The sequence below is a fragment of the Pseudorca crassidens genome, chromosome 8 (assembly GCF_039906515.1).
Source record: "Pseudorca crassidens isolate mPseCra1 chromosome 8, mPseCra1.hap1, whole genome shotgun sequence".
NCBI classification, from domain to species: Eukaryota; Metazoa; Chordata; class Mammalia; order Artiodactyla; family Delphinidae; genus Pseudorca; species Pseudorca crassidens.
In genome coordinates this window covers 48,341,294-48,364,769 of record NC_090303.1, presented here as the reverse complement: position 1 = coordinate 48,364,769, position 23,476 = coordinate 48,341,294, and the positions used below count along the sequence as shown (strand labels likewise).

Here is a 23,476-nt window from a genome sequence, read left to right as displayed (position 1 = left end):
TTCCCCACCTACTTCAAAAATAAACTAACACACTTCTATCACAGTCTAGCCCTTTTTATTGCCAGGCCCTTATAGAATAATATGTTTCCTAAAAGCTCTAAGGGGCGCTTCTGTCATGATGTTGCTTTTGATTCTTCCAGGATTTTTTAAAACAAAAATCCTTATAGCTGCAAAAGGTGAGAACTTGATACTATTCAAAGCTGACTAGCCAAAGTCATTTGGTGAAACTGACTTCGTTTTAAGAACTAGAAAATGTGAATGTACAAACTAGGTGGTTCTAATAAAAAGCACAATTGTTTTCCATAGTCAAACGAGCTGATAATAAAGTAATTTAGACCTTGACCTATTCTACCCTTTGGGTCTATGGAGTGAGATGGAAGAATCTATTTGTTGTTAGTTTTGCTTCCCCAAGATCTTCCCGTGGCTCACGCCTTAACTCCTTGAAGATTTTGCTCAGTGTGGCCCTTCCTGACCAGTCTATTTAAAATTTCACCTCTTCCTCCCCTTATCAGCATGCCAGATGTCCCTTTTCAGCTTTCTCTGTCCCCATCCCACTTACCTGACACAGTGTATGTTTTGTTTATTTGTTTGTTTGCAGTTTCTCTCCCCTAACTCATGGAAGCTCCGTGACATGAGCACAGAATTTTTTTTTTTTTTGTCTGTCTTGTTCCCTGTCCTGTGCCTGGCACCTGGCACATAGTAAGGGCTCAGTAAATATTTTCTGACATACAAGCGAAGGCAACATTTGTTTGACGGTTTCTCTGTATGGATGTTTGCAACTCTCCTGGTGGTTTAAAAAGCAATTTCACATCAATACTTTTGTTTATTCTCACAGTAAATTTGTGTTTTAAGACAGGGTTATTATCCCAATTCAGCAGATGAGGAAACAGGCCTCAGGGAGTTTCTACGAACTATGTAAAGTCAGGGGCTGGCAAGTGGTAGACTCCAGCCTTGAACTCAGACCAATTACTTCCCTTGAAATGTTGCTCCCACGCAAGCTGCGAATCTGTCTGGCTGAAGGAATACAGCAATGCTTTGTAGTAAATGTTGCTGGTCAGGTCTCAGGAGAGTGTATTCCACAAAGTAAATAAGAATAGAGTGTGGGTGTAGCATATATAGTTTTGATAAATAAAGCAACCCATCTGTTTAGCTCTCAAGGGTGTGAAACCTAACTTCTCCTCAGTTGAGTGTTACATGCGCTGACCTCCGGGAATTGGGAGAGTGAACCATGCAATGTCCACCTCTGAGAGCCTCCACACACCCCTCCTTACCCTGCAGCTGAGCAGCGCACCTGCTGTGCTTCAGGCTTTTCTCCACGACATTTCTGTTTCATGACAGCTGCGGGTAGGGAGGTAGTGTGCGTAATGGTTAAAGATCAGATCGGATCAAAACATGCAGAACCAGACAAAACTTGAAGCTCAACACGGTTGGGAGTTTCTTTGGGGGGAATTACTGTCTCCTCACCTATAAAATTAGGTGGGTAGTACCAAGTTCGGATAAATAAATTAGATGATACAAGTAAAGCATTCATCACTGCTTTAGTTGTTATTATTGTATATCTCATTATCTCTTCTACTAGATTATAAGATCATAGAAGGTAAGGCACACTACTGCCTTTATTAGTTTGCTAGGGCTGCCATAACAATGTCCTATAAACTGGACAGTTTAAACTGTAGAAATTGAATGTCTCACAGTTCTGGAAGCTAGAATTCCAAGATCAAGATGTTGGCAGGGTTGGTTCCTTCTGAGGGCTATGAGGAAGAATCTGTTCTATGTCTCTGGTGGTTTACTGGCCAGCCTTGGCACTTCTCAGCTTGTAGAAGCATCCCCCAGTCTTCGCCTTCATCTTCAATGGCATTCTCCCTGCATGTGGATCTGTGTTTAAATCTCCCCTTTTTATAAAGACACTAGTCATGCTGGACTTGGTGCCTGCACTACTCCAGCATGCCATCATCTTAACTAACTATATCTGCAATGACACTATTTCCAAATAAGGTCACATTCTGAGGTACTGGGGGTTAGGATTTCAACATACAAATTTGGGGAGGGGGACACAGTTCAACCCATAACGTGGGCTTTGTCACCTTTGCATTTGTTGTATTTACTTGTATTTAGTAAGTGCCAGGGAACGGCTGCTGAATCCACTGGATTTAAATACTTGTCTCTAGAAGGTTCAGAGATGGAGCTACTTCCCAGCAGATTAGTGGTCTTTTGAAAACTGCGTCTCCATCCAAGGTTTACCAGAAGAGGAAACTTGCCTCCCGCTAGTGCCTCACTGGGCTTTGTGTTAGGTCTTTGGGTCAGGAAGATACATCATGTCGAGGTGAATATTTTGTTCAGGACCTTCCAAGCTGGCTTTTAATGGGAAGAGAGCAGAAATATCTTTATATATAAAGATTTAGATGTGTTATTTATAATTTAACACGTTAAAGGTCTATTTGTCTAAAGATCTGGGTAACAGTGTACTTTTCAAAATTTTAAGTGCACATTTTTGTCTCACAGGTATGTGTTAGTAATAATGCATTAGTAATAACTGTGTTAATGTGTTAATAATAATGACAGTTTTCCTCAAAAGTGTTTTACATTCTTTCCAATATGTATTTAGTGTCATTATAAAGTAATGATGTTGGTTCCACAATCCACACACATGCATATAGATTACTGTATTTCAGTATCTAGATTGCAATACTATATTTGCATATCCATATTTTTAAAATGGATATTCCTTCCACAAATCACTTGCTTAATATAATCAAGAACTTTTACAGCTGCTTTTCAGGCTATACATATTTGTTTGGGCATTTAAATATGCATATATAATGCATTCTCTAAGTGGTTAGAGCTGAAATTTTGAGTTACTATAAATCTCAGGATTTATTGTGATGGAAATGGGACTCTCCATAGAGCTTTGGATCTTACAGAACATCTGTAAATATCAATATTTGTTGAATGAATGGATATATGAATGAATGATGGGGGTGGAGGAAGTGAAGTCATTTCTTTTAAACTCCATTTGAGCCAATGAAATCAATATAATACTTGAGTGAAGGTAATATATTTAAAAACCATGGAAGCAAGTGTTAATTTTTTATACTGTTTTATTCCATTAAGTTGGACTTTCTTGTGACACTTTGTCTTGCCCCTCCATCCTCTACACTGTGACTGATGATTTCAAGCACTCTGCACTGAAAGGGACCTCCAAGAAAGGCAGTTTGGGAGGAGAGAGAGAGTAGGAGCACATTTGCGTAGGGCAGGAAGGGCACTGTAACATCTGGTGGTGGTGGCCGACTGGTACCGTTTGTTAGTGCTCATTAAATTCACATTAATGCATGAACTGCTCTGAATGTGTAAATGCCATAACAGGTTGGTTGCTTTCTTCCAGGCCAATGGCAATGACTTTTGGGGCCCTACCCCAGGTTGTTTACTTGCCAGTGGCATTTGACCTGGGGTCAGACCTGTATTTAACCCTTTCCTGTAGGTCAAAACCAAATTAATTTGGTGAGAATGAAATTGGAAATGAGTCGTCTGTACAGCAGGTGTCCCCTGTGGAGAATGTGCTACAGGTGGAAACATTTTAAGATCTGTTCCTGGCCCATCTCCGAAGAAGCTTCAGAGGTCAGAGAGGCAATTCCAAGACATCCCATGTGGTGAGGGCCTGGAGATGGATGTAGCAGGTGCCGACTCGGGGCGGTTTTCTCAGAAGCGTGGGGTACTTTCAAAGAGGCCCTTTTTGGAGATAATGTATTCATGTATTCATGAACGTCTATCTTGGGCATTCATGGTGGACTGATTTACTTAGAAGCCGCCCTAAATGATTGGAACTTTACCCTCTGCCCCTACCTCCCACCATCAGCCAGACACTTTGATTTGAAGGAAAGAATATAATGCATTTTTCTCTTTCTTTTTTCTAGAGGATGAGGATGATGAGGAAATGGTAGAACCTAAAGTTGGCCAGGATTCAGAACTGGAAAATCAAGACAAAAAACAGGAGGTGAAGGAAGGTATGGTGTGGGAGCTAAATTGCATCATCATTTTATTGCTGTCTTTTTTTTTTTTTTATTTATTTTATTTTTTTTATTGCTGTCTTTTTAACCAACATAAGGGACTATAGAGATAAGTAAAAATTAAACGTACACCTCCTGCATGGAAGGTTTTCTGTGATTGATCAATACATTACATTTAGCAACATAAACTGTAATCCTTTATTTTTTTGACTGACAGAAGCAAATAAAACACGAACCATCCACAAGTCCAGTCACATTTCCAGTAAAATTATTACTAAATAGCAGTAAAATAAGACACTTGTTATCAATTGACATGTTATCTAGTTCACGCCATCATATATTCCTAATGATAACAGTAAAGGATGTCACTAAATTCTGAGGTTTATTCTTGTGATCTACAGAGAAACATTAACCGTGATCATCACTATTAACTATACTATTACAGGTTTTCCTCCACACTCTGCCCATATCAGAAGGAGCAGCCTTTACATGCTCCAGTGATAACAATGACTAGTACTTATTAGGGGCTTACTAGGTACTTGGCTCTCTCCTTAACACTCCAGAGATAATATGTACCCTTTGCAACATCCTTTTGAAGCAGATACTATTATTTTCCCTATTTTATAGGTAGAGAAATAGGAAAAGGGAGGCTTAAAAATGTACCCATGGATACATAATGTGTAAGTACACGATCCAGGATTTGGAGTTGACTCCAAAGCCTATACACTTGCCCACAAAGCCATCCTCCTGTAATAGCACTGGGCTTCAAAAACCAAGAAAGCAATAATGAAAAAAGAAAAGAAAGGGAAAGGCAAGAAATACTATAGCTGATGTTTCCCTAAAAATCTGATTTTGTGTCCCTTTGAGATTTTCAGCCTATGGAGAAAAAGAGAATTTTGAGATTGTCATTCGTATTGAGAAATGGAGTGTCCATGAGAATGGAGTGTAGATTAAAAAGATTCTTCCATATTTCCTACTAAATGTCCCAAGTTTAGAGCAACGTAAGTCTAATTAGAATTTCATTTGATTTTTAAATTTTCGATTTGCCCGTGGCTCTGGCGAAGTGCATGGCACATGGTTGTCCCCGGGGACTTTGTAGGAGTGGTCATAGGGACTCACTTCAACCTGCCCAGGCATTGAGTGAGGTGGATTACTGTCAAGTTCTAGGGTACGGCTGTAGGCAGGCAGTAGATTCAGCACCTTTAACAGTGGCGTCCACAGAAGGCACAAATTCCTCTTTCTGAGAGATTCTAAAAGGATTTGATTGAAGCAAGTTCACATTTAAACCTCCTACTAAGAACATGTATATATTTAAGCTGGTGAATAGAATATCATTAACACAGGTGTAGCAAGAGACAAAATAAGTCAAAGTTTACTAAAATACCCTCACCCTCTTTTTTTTTTTTTTTTGCAAAATATCCTTAAGATGTACTGGGTGATAAGAAGCCAGGGTGTATTTTGTGTGTCTTGGCACGGATTCCCTCGTGCCCCCCAACCCCAATCTCCAAATTCTCTTCTCTGGCAAAGCATTGCAACCTCCTTCTTAAGTTCTGAGCAAAAACACCCTCCAGTTTTAACTCTCACTCATGCTTCATGGAATTGATTAAAGTCCTGTTAAAAGTCCAAGAGAAGTTTGAAAGTGCATTTCCTGTTACTGCCGCGCCGGTGCATCTTAAGTCTCTATTAATGGCTTTTCTGCAAATTAGCACATAATGGGTTAAAAGCATGTTTATGTTGGCATCAAACTCTCTCTGGCTATTTTTTTTTTAAAGCAAGACAGTATTTTGCAAACTTTTTAAAGAATCTCTAGCAGATACAATCGTGGCGCCATTCATACAGCTGCATGGTAGTCAGGGCTGTGTCAGCACTTCCATAGGAACCCTGAGTTTCAGGGATTTATTACTTAGCCATAAACATTTGCTCTGGGCTGAAACTTGACATACACAGTTTCAAACCAGGGAACACATTTTTGAGAAATCTGGCCTTTTCTGGAGTTAAAAAAAAAAAAAAAAGTGCTGAGGGGGAGATGGGAAAAAAATCAGTGCTCACTAGCTTTTGACAATTTTGCCCATGTGACATCAAAAATGCATTAAACAGTAAAGAAATATGGGTTTGATTTATTACTCTTCTCACTCTTTTTTCCACATCAGAGTAGGGAAAACAGCAGGTAGCTTTTAGCGTTTAATAAAATTTTAGGAAATTTCTATATGTGAGTGTCCTAGTATCTTCATGTTTAGAGATTTAAAGCAACAGAATTGGAAACGTGACTCTTGTAAATGCACATTAACTCATAAACCTCACATTAACTTCAGAGAAGGACATCATTCTTTATTAGTTTGGTTTCGTTTTCTTCCTCTTGTTTTTGAACTGATTTCACTGTAAAATTCAGTAAGAGCTACTGTCCCTATTTAATCTGATTGAATATTTAAGTTATGTGGGTTTACTTATTTATTTTTTAATCTTTTTGACATAGTCTTGAAAAATATTTAAAAGATGTAATTTTTATATTGAAATTTAAAACTATATCATTGAAACAAGGCAAGACATTTCTGAAATGGATATTTTAAAAATTACTTTTGACCTAAAGATGAGATTGTAAAATACTCAATATAAATTGTGGATTCCATTACAGATTTTACATTTTTACAGAGAAAAAACATCCAGGAACTCTAGAAATCAAAAGATATAGTGTCTAGTAAATAGAGTAAATCAAAAAGAAATTGAAAAAGTACACATTCAGGTCAATAAGAAAACTTAAGAAGCATAGCAAATAGGATAGAATCAACATGAGAGACACATAAAAAAGTATTTTCATGTACAGTACCAAGACAAATTAACATTTCTATAATAAAAAGAATTAAAAGGAGACCCTAAAATAAAATTCATACTAGATTTTAATTTTGCAGGCCATGAATTCATAGAATTAGGCAGTTCTCTAAACTTTGAGTTTCATGACTCTAGTACATGGTTTTCGTACTTCTTATTCAAGCTAAATATAACTGTTCAAGTAAATTTTGGTAAGTTTGAAAATTGTGCTGTCATTGGCTCATATGTAAGTCATATCTATGTGTACTACTTTTCCTGAAGAATCTTTATTTCTTAAAAAAGGTCACTTTAAATGCATAAAATATTGTTAGCTCTTGGCAGAAATACTCCATGTTGCAAAAACAAACAACAAACCTGCTATAATAGCAATTTCTGCTTAACTTGTAAGAAAAATCAAACATTATCATTGCCCTTGTTTTGCGCTGTTAGGCCTGTTGCTGTTAAATTACTTCCTACCTTTTTATGCAGAGAAGATGTTGAAAATAATTCTTTAGGTTCCAGGGATAGGGAAAAGCTGAAGAAACAGAGATTTTAGGGAGAATTTGGGGTCTCTCCTGGAGTAATACAATTCTGATTTTAATTGTTTATGCTTATATTTTAAATTTTGCGGACTCCATTAATCAACTAATTTTTTTTTCATGAAATATGATGTCTGCAGAGGTTTTACCTCCAAATACAGATTTCGGTTGTGGTTCCTGGATACTCCATTATGTTTTCATTACATTGTAATAACACATCAATTTAAAGACTTTTAAATATGAGAGGTTTGGGGTTTTAGCGAAAATAACTATAGCTCTGTTTAACTCCTAAGTTGAATATTGTTTATGACTTTTAAAAAGTACTCATCTGCACATGCATCTTATTATTTTGTGCTAACAAATCATGTCATTTGATCCCTGTTAGACATCAAAGCTTAATATAAAATATGTTCTTTGTTTTGCTTCAGTAGCAATTTAATTTCAAGCCAAATATTGTATTGCCAAACATAATATCTGGAGACGCTACTGCTTCACTTACCTGAACTTGGCCTCTGCAAATACGCTTTGATCAGCCATTTATGTTTCTCTTAGAGAAGAAGTTGTATGTCTTGAAAGCTGAGATCAAAATGACAGTAAGCTACAGGGAAGAAAAAGATTACAGAAAATTACACAGGAACTGTTTTTTATTCAAGGTAATGGACCTGTAAGGAAATATACAGGTGGAATACAAGTAGCTCAAAAAGATAAACAGAGAATAGAATAGGTATTTTTAAAATGTAAAAACAGGAATAAAGGGAAAAAATTCCTATTTCTCTGCTTAATTTCAAGTGTGTCTCAAGTCATACATCAGCAGTGACAAAAGCCGAGTGAAGGTTTTAAAATAAGACATTCTTCTTGGTCCTGTAGCATCCTTGTTTAGTGAAGTTTATTTATTTATATAACAGTACTGACCAAAACAAAAGGACCCTAGCGTTTTCCCCTTTACCTAGTTACATTTAGTAGTTTTACTGTTTTCTTGAACTTACATCAGGGTGAAAAAATTCAAATGCCTAATTTATGGGTGTTTTAGAAAGTAGACTAGTCATATATAACTGCTAATTATTGAATGCTGAACTATTTGTCAGTATATTTAAGTCTTAAACCAGACTTAAAGTTTAGGTATCATTGCCTCATTTTATGGATAACACTGCGGCTTAGAGAGCTTTCATTGATAAAAGAATCCAAGCTAGCAAATGGCGGAGTAACTCTTGGCTTCCAGGTTGGTTTTGTAGAGTTCTTGTTATTTACAGTTTACACATTGCCCACTTCACCATTTCTCAAACTAGTGTCTGTGCAGCATTGCTCAGCAGATGTTGATGGAGGTTTTTGGAGAGTCCCAATACACATGGGCACATTTAGGGCTCTGGAAACTTCAGCAACAAAGAAATATTTCCGGCTATATTTAGGGCTGCTAGAAACACCGGGGTGAGCTGTATTTGGAGATAATCTTCTGCTGTAGTGGATGAATCATGTTTTTCCACTTCTCAAGGTGTGAATCAACTACGTCGTAATCATTCTAATTTCTTGTACAAATACAGACCCTGGAGTCTTTCCAGACCTCTCTGCCTTTCAGTCTGGGGCAGGGGAGGGGAGGCCAGAAGGGGAGAGACATTGTGAACATTAAAAGCTTGAGATCTACTTCCATGGCTCTGCAGGAGGGCTTCTTGACGGTTCAGATTTCTCAGGACAGTGGCTTCAAGATACCATTAATCAAATCAAATAACACTTCCATAAAACATTATGCTATAGGTGGCTATACCTAAATGATTCCTCTGACCATGTGGCCAGGTAGAAATCGGTCCTGGTTATGAGGGTGGTTGTGGAAGTGTTTAGGAAATCCTGTGGGTGAGTCATTCCACCAGGGACCCCTATGGTTTTAATGCACTACCCTCCTCTTGTAGCTTAAACTCCAGGAGCTTCTGGTCCTACTGGAAGGGTAATTGATCAAACATTTATTGAAGTCTCTCTGCACAAAAGTTGAACTGGGGTTCCTGAAGAACCACAAAGGTTCAGCTGACAGTTTCTGCCCTTAGGGATTTCTCAGTCTGGGGGAGTTCCTAATCCTTCCTCTATAGTTTTATGTAAACCCTGCTACTGAAGGAACAGTTTATATAACCTAATCGTGACTCTGAGGTGAGCTGACTTTCAGACACTATGACATATTGCTAGTTACTTAATCTCTCTTTGCCTTATTTTGTATCTTCAAATTTAGTCTTATAAGCTTAATCATGCTGGAAAAGTAAGGCATAATAACAATTATGAGGTGTCTTATAGCATTTATTTGTTCCATGTGTTTGTTTAAAAGCAGAAGATATCTTGGGTAAAGGTGCGTTTGGAAGGACATGTTTCAGTTTTTGAGGAGAATCTATATAACAGTCAATCAGCCTTATCAAGTAACTATCTAAAATAAAATGAATTTATCAGCAGAAAGAGGAAAGGTGCTATCTAGATCATATTATAGATAGTTCTTAATTATTTGGTATGCGCAGCTTTACAATCTGATATACATGGTTTTATAGATTTCTCTATTATGTACTATTTGAGCTGTTTTTCAAGTTCAGTTCTAAAGAAAATAATGTTCAGAACTCATTGTTAAAACACACCAATCATTTTCATTTGTAATATTTTTCAACTCTTCAAAATAGTAATTAGTCCAGATATGAAATCTTTTTGTAAAATTGTCAGTGAAGACATCTGCAAAAACCTTTGATGTGAATTTAAGAGTAATTTAGAATTAATATTAACAATGGTTTATTTCACTGTGTCTTATCACTCTTTTGATAAGCAATGTCTTTCAAGAGTTGGATTCCTCTTGAAATGTTTTAATTATCCCTTTTTTTTTTTTCTTTCCCAACAATCTCTTTTACATAAATAGCTCCTCCAAGGGAGCTGACAGAGGAAGAAAAACAGCAGATCCTTCACTCAGAGGAATTTCTCATCTTTTTTGATCGGACAATACGGGTAATTGAAAGAGCGCTGGCAGAAGACTCCGATATCTTCTTTGACTATAGTGGTCGAGAGTTAGAGGAAAAAGATGGGTTAGTTTCTTGTGTGCATTTAAAAAAATACTGTGATAAGTTCTCTGTTGATTCTAAATTCACTTATGTTTTGAGTAGGCAAGTTCCAAGCCTAACAAATCAGAGGAGTATGAAATTCCAGAGCTGATCTTGCTGAACAGCTTCGACTAAGGGCTTTGGTTATGACTTCTGGCTTAGAGTTTCCTTGTAATTATCATGTGCTTCCATGAAATGCTTTTGAATTTGCTATCTGGGGAACAGCCCAGGTGATAGAGACTGGCAGAGTCATGTACATTGTCCTCTGAGAAAACATAAGCAGCAAAAGGAGATTTGTGTTATATCCCGTAGATCTATTTTTGATGTCTAAGCAAACAGGAAGCCGAAGAAAATAAACATGAGATATGGGAGACCTTAACTGATGTGGGAGACAGCAAACAGAGACTGGCAACTCTTTCCTCTTTTGATGCCATAAGATTATGTGTATATGCCTTTTAGGAAATACAAGTGCCATTTACTTTCAACTAACCGTTAGAAGTAAATGGCCCCAAATGACTTGCCCCGTGACTGCAGCGTATGTGTTACGTTCGGCAGGGGCTGTCAGCCATCTTCGTGTGGATAATTGGAGGCGCTTTATGAGCTCTGTGAGAGATAGAGCTGGTTTTTAGCCACCAGTTTCTTTTGGCCAAGAACAACATGAAAAGATGAGGTTACCTGCCTTTTTCATTAGACCTGACATTTTACTACTTCTAAAATTCAAATACATTGTCAAAGGCCAACCTGTCATCGTTGAAGATGCTCAAGGCAATGTAACCGTGGCTCTGAAAACAGTTTCAAAAGGGAGTTCTAAAAATGTTCTAAACAGTCGACAGCATCGTTAGACTCCATCAAAGAGAATAATATTTGGAATATATGTGTTCTATTTGTTTTCTTTTAAAAAGCCATTACTCTATGGCTCAGTTAGTTTTCTGAGTCCTCTTTCCCTCTGGGTGTCTGGCACAGCGTTATACTGGGTTCCTGGCAGATATTTGGGTGCACGTACCTCTTGCCTGAGTTTGCAGTGGTGGAGCTGAGGAAAGGTTAGCAGGGGGGAGAAAAGTCATGATAAGTCAGCTGCTTGGAGCCCAAGTACCTAATCTGAGGTCAAGTCACCCAGTCTGAACAAGAACTATATAGGACAAGTGATACAGGGTGCAAAGCAATGGAATGAAGCAAATGAACAGAAAAAAAGGGTGAGTGTGGAAGAATTCCTGAACTGAAGCCCAAGGAGTATAGGCAGCTTTTTATGCAGATCCCATAGATGCTGACACAGAACAAGTATGACTCAATTTAAACACTCGGTCTTGTGGAGCGAATGCACGACCAGTGCAGAGTTCTTCAGAGGAGGTTTTGCAGCCAGTTGAATATCAGGCAGGTAAACAGTAGCCAAAGTGTAATCTTCCTCCACCCAGGTGATGTTTTGGTCTATGTTAAGTATCTAAGGTGTTTGGTGAATCCCTCACTCCCCGGCAGGCCTGTCTCACGGTGGAACTTTTCACTTGCTATTGAGCAAGGAGGCAACTGCCACCTTCAATCAGAAATTACAGGTAAAGAGAAACATGCATATCATTTCTGGTCTAAGGCCAGATAAGGTGATATTGATACCAAAGACTCTCCAAATGTGCTGCGCTTCCTTGCGAGCTGGGAAATTTCTTGTAAACTCTGATTCAAGGCAGAGCTTGTTAGGGGGAGGAGAATGCTTTAGAACTGCTCAAGATAGGAACCTGAAACAAATCTGACATTTCACACCAGGCTTGGAACAACATGTGGGAACCTTTTCTGGGCCAGGTTAGAGAGGGCTTTGCAGAAAGGAGATCACCTTTAGTTTATTTATGATCAGAGTTTGCTGTCTAGATCGATGCTTTGGCTTTAGAGAGTATTGTGCGCCATGCTCTTGCCATTTCATTCTTTCAGTATGAGCACTAGAGATAAAGCCCCGTTTTGAAGCATCATATTTGTCTTTGATGTTTAAACCCTCCTAGGGATGTCCAGGCTGGAGCCAACCTTTCTTTCAATCGTCAGTTCTACGATGAGCATTGGTCCAAGCACCGAGTAGTCACTTGTATGGACTGGTCTCTCCAGGTAAGAATTGTTGCTGGGATGGGACAAACTGGACTTGTGTTCTCATGGCATTTGTATTTTAAAAAAAATAAGAGAGAATTGCTCCACTATTTTGGATGTGTTCACTAACTTGCAATTTTTTTCTGTGCCTGTTGGTTTTCTTTCTCATGTTACTGAAGTTTCAGTTTAAAATTTGCACTCTATTATTCATACACATTGAGTACTTACTAGGGACCAGACGAAGAGCCAGGCCATTCTGTCCATGAGACTGCTCTCACTAAGGTCACCAATGATTTCCTACTTGTCAAATCCATGTGAATATTTTTAAGCCTTAATCTGCCCTGACCTCTCTTTGTCATCCAGCTTTGTTGACTTCCCCATACTTCTAAAAATATTATCCTTCCACTGAGTTCCACAACTCGACTCTCTTTCAGTTCTCGAACTCCTCCAAGACTTCTTTTTCCTCTCCTACCCTCGTGGTCCTCGTGGTCATGCCCTCAACCTTTACGCTTCTCGACATGCTCTCTGTGGGAGATCTCTTCCACTGCTATGGATTCAACCACCACGTGGGCAGCCTTTTTCTATCCCCCACCCAATCTCCCTCCTGAATTCCACTTTACACACCAGACAGATCCATTCAGGTGTCCCATAGAATCTCAAACTAATCACTAACTCATTATTTCCACATGTCTGAAATCCTTTTTTGCTTCCTCTATTCTATGTTAAAGCCATCACAATATACCCAAGGACCTAAAGCAAAACTTTCGTCATTATAGAAACTTTCTCTCCCTTATCTCCTAGACCCGGTCTGTCACCAAGACTGTCCGTTTCACCGCTCATATATTCATCATCTTACACCTGTAGTATTGCTAACCTTCTTGTGTTCTTTCTACATCCAAACTTGTCCACCTATAGTTTTCCCTGTAGACATCTAGCCAAATAATATTTCTGCAAATGCAAATCTGATCACTTCACTCCCTGGATTAAAACTCCCTATTGCCTGCAAGAAAAAAAAAAAATCTAAACTCCCTAGCGTAGCATTCATAGTGAAAGCAGGCAGATTTACCAAAAGCCAATTGAATGGCCTACTCAATTAGTGTATAATTTACCCAGCACTGAGTAGTTAAATAATGCACATAAAGGCACACAGCCTAATTGTGGTGGGGTCGGAATATGAACTCAGGTGGTCTGACTCCTGAGCTCACATTCTTGATCACCATGCTGCGTCCCCTCCTGTAATGACAATGACATAATAGCAATGAGGGAAATAGGGATGATAAGTACTGGGCATTTATACACAGTGCAGTTTCTGTTTTCTTATAGTCTATGCTTTTATTGGGAATAATTATCATGGCTAGCTTTTAATTTGTGTTTCTTATATACTAAGCACTGTGCCAGCTGCTCTGGAGGCATTGTCTTATTTCACCCTCACAACATCAAGTGAGGCAGCCACTGTTACTATTTTAATTTTATAGCTGAAGAAATTGAGGCTCAGAGCAACTAAGTATCTTACTAACCGTCACTCAGCTAGGATGTGGTACAGCAGGGCTTTGAACCCAAGTCTTTCAGCACTTCCAGGCATATGCTCTTTACCAGTGCCTCCCACAAAGGACTTATGAATCTGAAGCCAAAAGAGGTTCTAAGGGCTGAGTGACGTAGGGCGGAGAGCAAGTGCTTTCCGGATTCAGTGGAGGTTGGAGTCTGTCTCTGGTTGGACAGGGCATCTTAGAAGACTGGGATTAGACAAATGGAGGGGAGAAGAGTGTGTTCTAGGCAGAGCAGTAAAGCAGGTGATGTGAAGAGCCCCATTTAGTCATGCTGAGAACAGGAACACTGAAGAGGAATGTAAATCCCTGCAACCAGACTGTCAGCAGCCACAAAGTGGGCAAGTGATCTCTCCCCTTGAATCTCTTTTTACATCCAAATGAGAGAGCACGCGGGGCATGGTCGTGCAGGGGCTAATACAGGCAGGGTGTGCCCAGCCACTTCCCGCCAGTGCGTGGGTGCTCTGTGAGCACGCGCGGGTGTGTGTGCAGAAAGCAGATTCCATGGCTGAGGAGACATTTAGCTCGGCTTGTTCACTCGTTCAGAGTCTGGAAATTACACAGGAACCTTATCTGACACATTCCTCAAAGGCAGGTTTCACTGATAACTCTCCCTGAGGAGGCAGCAGGGGGCTCACCCGTGGGGCTGGTCCCTGCCTGGCCTCAGCGTGTGGTGGGCCCTATTGCCTGTGGATAGGTTTGTTTCCACACAGGGTCTTGTGTGTCGTTTTTGTTGCAGGAGGTGAAACTGGAAAGGGCAGAAACTCCTCCATAGAGAGACTGCATCTGTTTTTCCCCATTTTTGTGTAACCTGCCATCTACACTGTGGGGAAGGGGTTTGCATTTCTGAAAAATGTATTTTCTTTGGAGCATAAGAAACAGGAATTAGAGCCCTTACGTCATAACAATTTTGGGGTTCAGAGGACCCGGTTGACATACGTATGGAATGAAGAGACTTTCTGAGTGAATGTACATGCAATCCAATGATATTAAGAAGGAAGAAAAGGATAGAGGCATAGTCTTAGCGTTTAGTAGAGGCGTGTATGCTTAGGATGATTATGAGTGGAACAGAATGGAACAGAGGGGAAAAAAGGAAGAAACGGTAAGATTCCTGCATAGCTTTGCTGTGACCTCTTGTACTTCTTAAACAAGAACACTTTAACTTTGCGATATTTGCAAAATATCCACCAAACATTATTCCTTGGAAGACATTTGGGTGCTTGGGGAATTATGTCAACTTTGCTATTCACTGAATATTGTTTAGCACAGGGGGTCAATAATACTATCCACATATCACATGACAGATTTGGCAGACATATACAAAACCAGACTTATGATCTCACTCCCACCATGTATATTCCTCTCATATGTAAGTTGCATCCTCTAACCTTGGAGTCATCCAAGATACAAAGCCAAGTCATTTTTTTTTTAATTGAAGTAAAGTTGATTTACAATGTTGTCTTAATTTCTGCTGTACAGCAGAGTGATTCAGTTATGCATATATATACATTCTTTTTATATTCTCTTTCATTATGGTTTATCATAGGATATCGAATATAGTTTCCTGTGCTATACAGTAGAACCTTGGTGTTTATCCACTCTCTATATAATAGCTTACATCTGCTAACCCCAACTTCCTACTCCATTCCTCCCCCATCCCTCTTCAAGTAATTTTTGATAACTCATTTAATTGCAAAACCCAATCAAATTTACGGTAGCAAAAAGACCCCCACTGTGATCAATTCAAATCCACTTACATGTGGAGTTGATACCTACTTTATGTCATGGCCTCCACTTTGTGCTTATATTAGGAAATAGCTTCCTAACTGGTCTCCCTGCCTCAATTCTCTACACTGTTGAGTCATTGTAAGTACTTTTCCAGTTTACTATTTGTGAAGATTACTTATTTGCTCTCAGTGTCACCTTGAGCAAATTACCTGACTTTTTTTGGCTTAAGTTTCCTCACTCATAAAATGATAATCATACCTAGCTCACATGCTTATTGTATTAAATGAGTAAATGTATTTAAAACACTTCGAGTTTTAAAACTGTCTAGTATATAAAAAATACTCAATAAATGTTAAAGTAGTAGTAGAATTAGTACTATTAGTAGTTGCAGAGTATGTCTCCCAGAGTGAAGTCTAAAATCATTAGCCTGTACTCGGTGACTTCTGTGAGGATGCCCTGAGGCATCTGCAGCCCTTGTATCTTTTTCATCTCTTCGTATCACCTGCCTCCCAGCCAGGTGCTACAACCTACTGTCTCCTGAATATGTTCTCCACTGCATTAGTCAAGAAAACTTTACCCCTGGCTACCTTCAGGAAGAAGGGAAATTTATTCGAGAGCTGCTAGGGTGCTCAGGGAATCCACGGAAGAGATGAAGAACGGGGGCTCAGGAGTATAAATCTGGGCAGCTCGAGAGGCTCCACCAATAAGATGCTGTCATAAGCTGACCCACTTGCCAGCCCGTGGGTTCTGTGTCTCAGCTCAAAAGTTACAGTAGCCAAGTTAGAGAATGTGATTGCCCCAGCTGGGTCAGGTATGAACCCTGCAATGAATTAATTGGCCCTGGGAAGTTAGACACCTGTGTATTGAGGTAATCTCCAAAGATTGGGAGAATCACTGTGAACCAGGCAGACACCCAAGAGAGATTTCCTGCATCAATATTTACCTGACTATACAATATTTACCCTCGTCTATACTCTCCTCTCACTTCTCTCCTAATCACCTAGCCATTTAACAGGGCCCAGTCAAGTCTCATTTCTTCTCAGAAGTCCTTTCCAATATCTCTCCCTACCATACCCCATTCCAACTAAAGTAGTTATTTTCTCCTCTGTGCTTTGATAGAACTCCTTTTGTATCTCCATCTTAGCATGTTCTGCTTTTATATTTGTGTTGTAGTTATTCATACATGTGTCTCACCTCCCTCTGCTAAGTGATGAGCTCCTATAAAGCAAAGCATGTTACTGTTGAAATTCGTGTCCCCCATTTTACCTGGCACCAGTGCCTCTCATATGCATGGGGGGAGGGGGCACTTGACGCATGCCACAGTGGGCTGGAAGGGACATGGTCTTTGAAACCAAATAGACTTCAAGCAGGGTCTCACTTTATCATTTATTAGCAACTTAACTTGGAACAAGTTCCTTACCCAGCGACCCTTGGCTTCTTTGTCTGTAGAAGTGGGAAAACCATTGCTTACTTTAGAGAATTGTAAGGATCAAATGAGTGAACATGTTCCCCAGCCCAGTGTCTGGCACATAATGGCTCTTAAAACATGTTGGTTCCTTCCTCGCCAATAAATGTCAGATTTTATTTCTTTATAAGAAAAAGCAGCTTGAGAGCAGATCTGGTAATTTCCGGGTAAAATTCTCCTAGGTTAAATATTAGATAATTCAGCCCCGTGAGTAATCACAAACTTCCTAGTAGGTAATATTCCCTTTAAGGTAATAATTTTAACCTTTAAAGTTTAAATAATCGTGCAGAGGTTTACTACTTTTTATTGGAAAATAAGAAAATACGATTAGTCATGTTCAAACAAACATACTAGAGGAGACTTTGAAATCACAAACACTTTCAAGAGATAAGAGTTAATCAGTATCTTTAGGCCTTTTGATCCTAGTCATAGATATTTCACCAAAAGCATTTCACTGGTATTTTACAGAAATTCTCCCTGTTTTCTAAAGGAGTTTTAAACCCAATAATGTAAAATATTTTTTTAATGAAAAAAGAAGAACTGCAAGTGGGAGCCAGCGATGAGACCCAGATGTGAAGCTGTGGGATATTATTCCAGACACATCTGGCTGTCCATTGGCCACTGTGGTAGTGGTGTTGATGTTTATAGAGTTGCCTTTTCACATGTGACATAGTTAAACTTCAGATGGGCAGTCTGGAGACTTCTGTGTTTATCTGGATGTTAGTTTCTTTGAATGGGCTTCGAATCAAAGGCCTTTCTTAACAGGCCTTTGATTCATCCGCTGAGGAGTGTTTTCTAATAAAGAATGATTACTTTCCCCTGGTGGCCACATACGTGTGTGTCGTTGTAGGCTTATACTTTCTCTGTACCAACTGGCGAGTTGTAACTCTGCAGCTTTCTTAAGTTGAGGGAGCTCAAAGAATGACTACAATCACATAGAAGACTTAGGTTTAATTATTTTTGATAGAAAAAAAGTTGATGTTCACATTTATACAGACAATCTTATGTTAAATATATGCAGTGTAGTGAAAAAGAAGGGAAAAATTACCTGTGAGCAAAGACTGATATGATCTGCTATAATCCTGATGCTATTTTTAACGGAGCTGCCTTATGGGAATCCCAGGTAGGAATGACATTTTCATGAAATGTACTCTAACTCCTGAGTACCTGCCATGAGATTCAGCCTCAGTTTATTTATAACACTCAGCACAGAGTTCATGTACAGTGAGTAGGTATTTCTACTCACTGTAGAGTCCTCTTTGTTATTTTACTACTTGTGTTTCTTTTACTTGAGCTTTTAATTGTTGGTGTTATTTAACAACAAAGGATTAAAGATAAGGTCTTGCTGCCGAGCACAGGGTTACTAACATAAGAAAGAGCATTTGTAATTCAACAGATTTTGGCACAAGTTTATTGTGCTAGGACTTACTGTACTCTGGATTCAGAGGTCAATAAAAACAAGTCCCTATACTCAAAGAGCTTACAATCTAGTAATAGACATAGACCAGGAGAAGCCGTAATACAGTTTGACAGGTGCTTTAATAGGGGGACACACGTAATTGCTAAGGGAGCTGCTGAGAGGCAAGGAGGGGTGGTGGATAGTTAGATAGGATTGTCTGGAGGACTTGGTGCCTGCATCGAGTCTTAACGAATAAGTTAATGATGTAACCAACACAGAAGAGGCATTCCAATGAGAGTGAGTATCAGACTCGTGGTACAGAGGCTGTACCTATGAACCTCAGAACTAGCCCAGTGAGGCTGGGTCATAGAGTGGGGTTGGGAGGAGGGAGGGAAGGTTGTAAGAGATTAAGCAGAGAAAGTAGAAAATAACAGATGATGAAGGATCCTATATGACCTGGATTTTATCTTGAAAGTAATGATGAGCCATTGAAGTATTTTAAGCAGAGGAGTGACTTAGCCAAATGTATGTTTTGTAAAATCATATTGACAAAGGATGAAGAGTGGAGTAGGTGAGGGTAAGGCATGGCGAGCCTGGAAGCAGGAAGCCATTTAAAAAACTGTTTTCATCCAGACAAGAAATTCATTTAGGAGCCCTCTGATCTTAAGGATAGAAAGAAAACATGCATTTGAATTACCATTGAGGAAGTAGTGAAACACAGTGTGTGAAGATGAGAAAGAGGGAGGAGTAAAAAATGAACGTGGAGTGTCTGGCCTGGACAGCTAGGTAATGTCAGTGCAAAGCACTAAAGGGATGAATGTCGGAAGAGGGAATGTTGAAAGAGCGGTAGGTTTTTGTAGAAGGCAGCAAGCTCGCTTTCCTATGCACTGCATCTGACGGTGTCTGTGGACAGCCTTGAGAAATCCTCAGTAGCTGTAAAATCTGCACCTCAGAGAGAAATCAAGCCTAGAGATAAAGATTTGAACATTGTCAATGTATTAATGCTTATTAAAGCTATTGATGAGTTCACCCAGGGACAGTGTGTCGATAGAGACAAATAAGGGCAGAACACAGCCCCCCTTGGAATATAGGTAATAGAAGAAACCGTAGGGACTGAAAAGAGTGGTTTGGAAGAAGATCAGGAGAGAAAGATGTCTTCGAAGCCAACACAGGAGAAAGGAGGGAGTAGCCCAAATGTCACATAACCCAGAGAGATCCAGCAGAGCATGCAGTTTAGTGGTCATTAGTGAGTATGGCAGCACACGTGGAACGTTTGTTGGGAGTAGAAACCAGCTTGCAGTGGGTTGAGACGTGAGGTTGGTATTAAGTATGCCACAGCTTAAAAAGAAAGTGCCATTGAAAGTATGTAATATAGCATGTGTCTGTTGGAATAAGAATGTTTTCCTTGTGTTGTCATCTTGGCATAAGCCATCCTTGTGACCTCTTCCATCCAGTACCCCGAGCTGATGGTCGCTTCCTACAACAACAACGAAGATGCTCCCCATGAACCAGATGGAGTGGCCTTGGTTTGGAACATGAAGTTTAAGAAAACCACACCAGAATACGTCTTCCACTGTCAGGTAGGAGTCAGCAATGTAAAAAACCTTATATCTCCTGTTAGACCAAATATAGCTCATGCTGCCTCGCATCTGTTTTATGTGGAGAGGAAGAACTGAGTTTAAAAATGGAATTGTTGACAACTTTGGAAAATTCCCCCACAGTAACCTAATGTCTGGGGAAAGTGGCAACCCTCTGCAAACAGTTCAGAAGCCTAGTTGGGGACTGTGTGTCATTTTCTTTCCATTTAAAACAGCCCCCATGAGGATGAGTTTCTAAAGACCTCGCACTTAGGAAGAAATCCGGGTGTACCACTTCCTCTGCTTAGCAGGAACGTATGCTTGCCCACGCTTGTGGACACCCTCAAAACAGTACCATTTCAAGTTCCCTCCTCTCTCTGAAATGCAGTTCAATGGGATTTTGCCAATTTTAAGTTTACGGGTACCATCTTGCTTTACAGGTAATAATACTTTTGTAGCCAGTTTAAGGTAAGATTTATCACTATCTTTCTTGAATTGTTGAGAAATATAGATACTGTTTCCGGTTTGCAACTAGTCTGGGATATTTTACTGCTTGTATCTGCTGACACATTGGTCTTCTCTTCCATTCAACACAATACAGGCTGAAATTATGTCACAGTTGCACACACTCGGCTTTGCCCTATTGCCATGACTCTGCTGAAATAATAGGCCTTGGTAGTGGCCAATACACCAACCCCTTTATTAATGCCCCTCTCCTGTGATTATGCACAGGAAAATGCAAACAAACGGTTTAGCTCAAAGTTTCAGTTCCTCAAATATTATGATTCAGAGGTCCTGAGTGGCAGATTACTCTGAAAACAGATACATTAGTTGAAGAGGGTGGGTAAACCTGTTGATATTTGGAAGCTTAGTGCCATTTTATATCTAAGAGCTGAGTATCTTTTTGAACTAAAATATGTTTAGACTTTAGAACATTATCAGATATAATTTGGGGAACAAGAGCTGCTGGAGTAAAAGTCCCAGCTTCAACCTGATTGAGTAACCTCTAACTCTGACCATGTTTTTCTAATTTGCTATCTTAAAAACAAGAAGTCCTGGTCTGCATAGTAAATAACCTTTATTTTTTGAACCTTTGAAATAAGAACAGTTTTTTCTTTCTTTTTTTTTAGATTATCAAATTTGTCAGTCTGATATGCTCTTTCTGTAAACATAGAAGCACAAAATCCTAATTTTATTCAGTTTAAAGAGTTTTGCTGAATTACCAAGAAAATACTAAAAGGATTATGGGATAAGCAGAAGCACATTTTTTGAAAAACAGTGCCATTTAAGCTATTTTGGTATTGTATAAAGCATATATTGAATTTTTTTAAATTTAAGAAGTGACACTATATTGTTTTGGTCGAAGTACATAATGTTTATCATAATTTAAATATTTTATTATATTAACTGACGAAAGGTAGCCTGTGGTAATAACAATTTGATAATGTGCTTAATATTCATAACACTGCACAGCAGCAGGTCAGTAGGAACTAATAATGCTGAGTGAAGAGGCAACTTACAAAAGTCTTCGGAATTAACTGCAATTTTCAAATTATCTGTTTTATCACACAATGGTTAATACAAGTATTGACTGAAAGGAGCATTCTTTCATCTCCTGGTATCTTTGGGATCATTTACTAAAAGCTTCACCAAAATGCATTTAACCTTATTTTTAGTTGCCCCCTTAAATGCTCCAATATATGTGTTTTAGAAGATATACCCTTGATTTTTTTTTTTAAAGTCAGAAGTACTCTGAATATCCTAACAAAAGATGCTGACTAAACTATCTCTGTATTCCCCAGATTCCTACTATTATCTTCACTTCATCTGGTGACCAGAAGCAGCTGGGGGTTCTAAACTCTACTAGCATTCTCACTGAGAAAGGGGAGAATTCTAATACTTTTAAACTTTGGGGTTAAGTGACATGTGCAAAGGAACAGTCTACTGATTTAAATGTTAATCACATCGAAATACCTTCACACCAACATTTAGACTTGTATTTGACCAAAAAACTAGGGACTGTAGCCTAGCCAAGTTGACACATAAAATTAAGCATCATACCTGGATTTCACCTCAGAGCAATCCAGGAGATTGCTTTCACAACTCCTAAAGTCCTACTGATTTCAGATCATTTTGGGCTAATAAGCAAATATACCTGGAGTGATCAACTTTGAAATTATTAGACCTTGAGTGGGAGCTTTCCTAAGAGATGAGAAAAAAACAATAGTTTGAGGACATGGGGAATGTCTCTGTGACATTGATCTCTGAAAATAAAAAACATATTTACATGTTTTAAGAATCTACATTCATCGTGGTAAGCTACCATTACTCCCCGGGTGAGAAACTGTGGCTCAGAGAGGCCATGAACCCGGACAGGTGCCCGTAAATGGCAAAGCCAGGATTGAAGTCAGCTCATATTTACTCTGAAGCCTGTGTATTGCCTTCTGCTGCACTAGTCAGGAATTCAGCCAGTTAACACCACGCAGGTGTGTGGCATGGGGGTCTGGGGAGAAGTGAAGAGAGAAAAATGGAACAGAGATGTGTTTTCCATCTTACTTGATCATTGCAGTCACCTGGGCGACTTTAAGACCTCCTGATGCCTGCGTTTCATCCAGAGATTCTGATTTAATTAATCTGGGGCACAGTCTGGTCATTTTTACAAAGCTCCCAAGTGAGTTGAAGATGCAGCAATAGTTGAAAACCACTGGAATGTAGAGGAGAGATGAAGAAAGGGGATGATAGGTGATGAACCTAGTTGGCTTCTTTATTTGGAAGTATGGCCATCATTCCTTTTTCCCCTTTGGCCCAAACTAGAGTGGCGTTTTTTGCCTTTGTTACTCTGATGCCTTCCCACCTGACCCTATTTGAGAAATTTCCTACCAACTCCCTTCCCCCTCCCGCTTCACCTCACGTGGAGGAGGTGGAGACCTCCACGCCCCAACCCTCCTCCCACACATACTTATTTCCTTGAGCTCACTTATTGGTGGGATCTGCTTCTGTGGTGGTCAGAAGACCCAGAGTTGTTTTTCCAGGAGCGGACTCAAGACCCCATTGAACACGACACGGCATGCATTGGACAGTGCCATTTCTTTTGGGATAATGACACACCTTGCTGTAGTTGATCTCCGTGAAGTTCGGATCACCTCCAGGTAAACATCAGTGACTGCCAAAAGAAAACAAAAGTGCCGTGATACTGAGTATGACTGAGCTGTTGGGAGACCAAAGCAGGGATAACTTAGGCAGCCAGGGAAGATGTAGGTGACTTAGTGGATGTTGGTGAGGTGGAGGGAAAAAGTAGTAA

General features: G+C 39.4%; 1 protein-coding gene across 6 annotated transcripts in view; it reads left to right on the top strand.

The window, feature by feature from the left end:
* DYNC1I1 (dynein cytoplasmic 1 intermediate chain 1) overlaps window positions 1-23,476 on the top strand; it is a 338,694-nt gene that overhangs the window by 196,766 nt on the left and 118,452 nt on the right. For all 6 annotated transcript variants that reach the window (XM_067746359.1, XM_067746362.1, XM_067746358.1 and 3 more), the window contains 4 exons: window positions 3,912-4,001; window positions 10,224-10,386; window positions 12,384-12,483; window positions 20,053-20,178. In XM_067746359.1, coding sequence (XP_067602460.1) covers window positions 3,912-4,001; window positions 10,224-10,386; window positions 12,384-12,483; window positions 20,053-20,178 — 479 coding nt within the window. The remainder of the gene's footprint in view (window positions 1-3,911; window positions 4,002-10,223; window positions 10,387-12,383; window positions 12,484-20,052; window positions 20,179-23,476) is intronic.